Genomic DNA, 6,000 nt, shown 5'->3' with positions numbered 1-6,000 from the left:
GGTCTAGGCCCGAAACGTCAGCCTCTCTGCTCCTATGATGCTGCTTGGCCTGCTGTGTTCATCCAGCCCTGCACCTTGTTGTTTCGGATTCACCAGCATCTGCAGTTCCTACTATCTCTAAGTACTGACAGTAGTTGAGGACACAGTCAGGTTCACTAAGTTCAAAATACCCTGATGATTTAGCGACTCAGGCTCATGCTCAAAGATTGTTACTTAATTATGCCAAACCTTGGCAATCATATGTAGCTTCAGGAGAGGACATGGGAGCATTGTTACGTGATAATCTCTTTCTCCTTCAATGTCAGTACATTTCATTACTGAGAGATGGATATGCTCATGGTAGACGAAATAGATTCGCTGGAAGATAAATATGAATATTGACAGTGATAAATGTACTCATATCCAATCTTGTGCTCTTTACATTCATGGATAATATGGTAGAAGATCAATTTTGCAGTAATGACGAGGTCATTAAAGGAGGAAGGATTGAATGGCCAACGAGTCCAGTCAAAGGCAGCGTGATGACTTATATTTGCCCTGTTGGATTCCGACCCTATCCAGTCAGCTGGAGATACTGCACCGGTTTCGGGAGGTGGAGTCCCCTCAGAAATGTTTATCGTGAAACAGCACTTGAAGCAAAATGCAAAGGTTTGTCTTCAGAATGTTGAAGTCCCTTTTTCAAGTGATCTGACTCTTCGATATTGCACAATGTCATTTATAATGGAATTAAAAGTCAATACATAATGTTTAAATGATGATACAGACTGAAGAGGCGCACTTCCTTATCAAATCAGTCTTGGAAAATTGGTCTTGATCTTGGGAAACCCAAAGTATAATTTTGACATTTCAATGGGCTGCTTTCGTTATGACTTATTACTGATCCATGAATATTTATTTGGCCATTCAAAACTATCTACTGTAGATGTCAGCTTTCCTTAGTTACGCAAGGTTGTCCAAGTTACAGCCACCAAGCACCAGTCCTCCAAGGCCAGACAGTTAATTCATGATCACTTGTATTTCATATCCCCTCAATCTTTATAGCCCCATATTAGATCTATTAACTAGACACTAGTTAGTTGATAAATACGCTGACTGGACAGTTTGTTCCTCAATATGAAATTGAAACTGAAAACTTTCCCTTCTCCACAATAGTCTTAAATCACAGATATCTATTGCATTTATTTCTCCCTAACTCAATGTGTAGCTCCATCAGTATTCCAGACATTACCATTCCTGACCTCTTAGGCTTTAAACTAGATCCAAAATATTTCAACTCACTCGAAGATCTCCATTCTACCTGTGCATTGATTGTTCTGATGTGAACCATGAATCTTGATTGACCTGATAACACTGGGAGTCAAGTCCCACTGATCTTTTATTGGTCTTGAAACAATAATATATCAACATACTTGATAATTGGACTGAAACATCAAATTACACACCTACCCAATAAAAATGGATACCCTCATCACCAACGGTCACATGTCAATCCTCTATTTTAATTCTGCTCATACAAAGCAGTTTTGAGGTGAGTTTTAAGTTAAGCTTATTACTAGCACAAACTCTCAAACACTTCCTCCTATCTCCCCCTAGATCTTGACCCCACCATTGAACATTAAGCTGATGTTTCCATGTTCACTTTGAACAACTTCTCCTTTAGCTCATCTCCATGTCAAAGGTGGGGCCATGTGAACCCGCATTGCTCCCAGCTACGTCTGTCTCTTTGTAGGGTATGTGGAACTTTCTTTGTTCTAGTCCTACTTGGGGTCCCACCCACAATCCCTTCTATGATCCATCGATGATGTCTTTGGTGCTGCTTCCTGCTCTCACCTGGAATTGGAAAAATTGATCAGTTTTGTTTCCAATTTCCATCCTTCTCTCGCTTCACCTGGCCTATTTCTGACTCTTTCCTTCCTTTCCTTGACTTCACTGTTTCCATTTTTGAGGATAGGATGTCCATCAAAATCCATCAGAAACCCAGTTACCTTGACAATATCTCACACCCTGCTTCCACCAGCTAGCCTCTGACATAACCTCTCTTTTCAACCAAAGATTCCACCTCACTGTGTTGACAGGACCTTCAACTGTGTCCGACCCATCTCCCATATGTCTGTCCCCAAACCTTCTCCCTGCTCCCTCCAGGACAACGATAGGGTTTCTCTTGTCCTTACTTACCAACCCATTAGTCTCCATATTCAAAGGAGGAAACTTTTCCACCACCTCCAACAGGATTCCATCGCCAAACACGTCTTCTCTTCCCCTCCACTGTCAGCGTTGTGCAGAGACCATTCCCTCCAGGATACCCTGGCCCACTCCTCCCTCACTCTTAATGCTTCCTTACTCCCCATGCAATTGCAGAAGGTGTAACACTTCCCTATTCACCTCCAAGTGAAGCAGCGTTTTACTTGTATTTCTTTCATTCTAGTTTATTGTATTCACTGCTGACAATGCAGGTTTTCTTCACATTGGTGCGACCAAATGCAGACTAGGTTACCGTTTTCTGGAGGATCTCCGCTCTGTCCCATAGTAATGATCACAACCGCTCAGTTGCTTGCCACTTCAATAACAGTTTTGCTGTCAGGTAAACATTTCCTGTCCTGGGCCTGCTGCAATGTTCCAGTGAAGCACAAAATAAGCTCAAGGAACAACACCTCAATTTTCACTGAGGCACCTTACAAACCTGAGATCTCAATATTGAATTCAACAACTTCAGATACTGACAGCTTTATGACTGTCCTGTATTATTCTTACATTTTCTTCACTCCCACCCTTCCCCACAGCTGTGTCATATATGTATCTTATTTTGCATTTAGAAGTGAGGACTAATTCTGTCCCTTTCACATCTTAATTCATACCTTGTTCCCATCTCTCTACTTCCTTTCTCCAACCATAAACAACCCTTTTGTCTTTTACATTGGGTTTCCATACCATCTGCTCTCTTACTCCTCCTCTATCTCTGTATAGAAAATAACCTATTTCCAATACCTTTCAGTTCTAAAGAAACTAGACTGGAAACATTAACTTGCTTTTGAAATAACTCCACAGAAGCCTGTATCCTGTCACCAAGCCACCCTTTATTTACACGTGGAATGTCCTTGACACTAATCCAGCTTCCTGAGAGCCAGCTGTCAGAGTGAACGGAACCTCTCACATTCCTGTTTATATCTGTCAGCCAGGGCTCCCTGATTGGACCAGGTTAACAGCCCCAATCAGGGAACTCATATTCTATGAGGTCCACCTGGCTAACCTCATTATAATCACTACATCCTTCCCTTTCTGAGTCCGAGGACATAGGCTGGTTCCTTTTTTGCAGCTTCTCCTGCAGTGATTTAGCACCAGGTCAGGTTCCTCCAACTCTGCCTCAGATACAGGTGGTGTGTAGCACACAGTAGCTCGCCTCTTGCGCCCAGAGTGTCTCAGAAGAAATGAATTTTCCTCTTCAGGAGGCAACGACATCAAGGCAGCGACATCTGATGTGTCCAATCTCAGATTCTAAGGTATCTTCAATACCTCAGGGGTTCTGCCAACCTTTCCGACTGTTCCAAGGAGCAGGCCCATTTGTGAGGTTGCAGCTTTCATATGGTCTATGTACTTGGTCAGGACCGTCGCAGCTCCCCAAACTTTCTACGTCACTGGACCTGACCTCACATTGACCATGCCTATTACCCATGCAGGGCCATTCCCCTAGTTCCTACATCAAACTTCGTCACCTGTAGTAAATTGTCTCTCTCACTTAGCGGAATCTTGTACTCAGCATTGGCGTTCTTGATTCTATTGACCCTCTGCCCATCAGGACTGTGCAGATCCGATTTAACCTGGCGTGGAGTCTTCTGCCCATTAGCAACTCTGCTGGAGCTATCCCTGTAGTTGTACGAGGGGTGGTTCTATAATCAGATAAGAACTGGGATAGTTTGGTATCTGGTGAAGCTGTAGACCATTTCGTTAAGTGTGCCTTCAAAGTTTGGACTGCTGTTTCTGGCAGACCATTGGACGATGGATGATATGGAGCTGTCCTTGTATGCCAAATGCCATTCAACTTTAGGAAATACTCAAATTCTCCCTGCTGGTAAATGATAGCCCATTATCTGTGACCAAAATTTCCGGAAATCTGTGTATCGCAAAAGATGTGTGCAGTTTTTTAATCGTTGTCCCCGTGTTTGATGAATGAACTCTACGCACGTCCAGCCACTTTGACCTGCATAGTCGACATGTAACCGAGCCTAGGGTTTACCCAGTCATCCCCACGAATATGGGGGAGCCACTGGCAGTAATTTCAGTCCTTGTTGGCACTCTGCGCACTGCCCCACCAACGTGGCTATGTCTGCATCCCGTCCTGGCCACCAGACATAATTTCTCGCTAATATCTTCATTTTGGAAACCCCTGGATGACCCTGGTAGAGTTCCGCCAGTATCTGGCGGCGACCTTTGCTCGGGACAATCACTCTTGCTCCCCACAATAATTTGCCATCCCCTACTGTGATCTGGTCTCTCTGGGTCCAAAAAGATTTCAATTCTGGTTGTGACGGCCCTTTGGTTTCCCCCGTCACCACTAGATGTTTCAGTTTTGCCAGGACTGGATCTTTCTGTGTCCAAAGTCTGATATCGTCAGCTGTGACTGGAAGAGTGTCGAGAAAATTTTAAACCATTATAGACTCTTCCAGTGGCGGTAGAACTAGTGATGTACCTACCAGAGGGAGGCAGCTCAATGCATCTGCATTTGCTACTCAGCCTCCTGGACAGTGTTCCAACTTATAATTATACGCAGTTAGTATTAGAACTCACTGCTGAATTCAGCTAGAAGCTATGGGCAGCTTGAAGCTTTGTCCTTTTTAAGTAAACCTGGCAGGGATTTGTGGTCCATAATTATTACAAATTTACATCCGTAAAGGTATTGGTGGAACTTCCTGACCCCAAATATGACCACCAAACCTTCCCTCTCTATCTGGATGTATTTATGCTCTGCATTAGCCAGTGTCCTGCAAGCGCATGCGATTGGGTGTTCCTCTCCATTGGGCCACTTATGAGCTAATACCACCCCGATGCTGTACGGGGAGGCATTGCATGTCAATACCAGATTTCACTTGGGATCATAGTATGCTGACACCCTAGAGGATGATTGCTGTTTCTTCACTCCCCTGAAAGCTATGGCTTGTACTATGCGACCATTTCCAAGGCTGACCCTTTTCTAACAGTTAATGCGAGGGTGCCAGGATGGAAGCCAGGTTGTGTATGAACTTTCTGTAATAATTTACCAATCCAAGGAAAGACCTAAGCTCCGGTACTGACCTGAGAGCCTGGGCACCTATGATCACCCTCACTTTATCTTCCAATGGGTGTAACCTGGTTTTGTCGACTCTGTAGACCAAGTAGGTCACTGGGGTGCCTGGGACACACATTTTTCCCTTCTAAGGCATACACCTACCTGGGAGAAACGTCTAAGGACTATGCCCAAATTCTCTAAGTGCTGCTTTTAGTCTTCCCTGTTATTAGCACATCATCTAGATAAATGCTGACCTGGGATAGACCTTGTAAAATGTTCTCCATGGTGCGCTGAAACGTTGCACAGGCTGACGATACCCCAAATGGCAGCCTCGTATATTGCTACAAATCCTTGTGGGTATGAATTGTAGCATAATTCTGGGAATTCCCATCTAACCACAATAGCAAATATGGTTGGGTGATGTCCAGCTTTGTGAAAAACATACCACCCCAACTATCACCACCTCCCCACCGCCACCAACGCCCCTGGCCAGCTTTGAGTATAAATGGTCCATGTGGATATTTATCCAGCTGCAAAAAGCCATTTTCCGTTTGTTTAAAATATTCACAAATGCGAACTGACCTGTCGGGCTTCACAATAGGTACGACCGGTGCTGCCTGTTGTGCAAACTGGGTTGGTTTGATGATACCTTCGCTTTGCGGCCTTCTGATTACTGCCTCTACGTTTACCCATAAGGCAATTCACACTGGGCAGGTCTTGAAGAATTATGCAATTACTTC

The 6,000-nt window shown here is 44.1% G+C and overlaps 1 protein-coding gene across 1 annotated transcript in view; it reads left to right on the top strand.

Moving 5' to 3' along the window:
- Window positions 1-6,000, top strand: part of LOC109913894 (complement factor B-like) — a 72,896-nt gene that overhangs the window by 11,799 nt on the left and 55,097 nt on the right. The window contains exon 2 of the mRNA XM_048612746.1: window positions 429-648. Coding sequence (XP_048468703.1) covers window positions 429-648 — 220 coding nt within the window. The remainder of the gene's footprint in view (window positions 1-428; window positions 649-6,000) is intronic.

This window comes from Rhincodon typus, chromosome 26 (genome assembly GCF_021869965.1).
Source record: "Rhincodon typus isolate 14 chromosome 26, sRhiTyp1.1, whole genome shotgun sequence".
Lineage (NCBI taxonomy): Eukaryota > Metazoa > Chordata > Chondrichthyes > Orectolobiformes > Rhincodontidae > Rhincodon > Rhincodon typus.
Note: the sequence above shows the minus strand (reverse complement) of the source record. Positions and strands in the feature narration are given on the sequence as shown.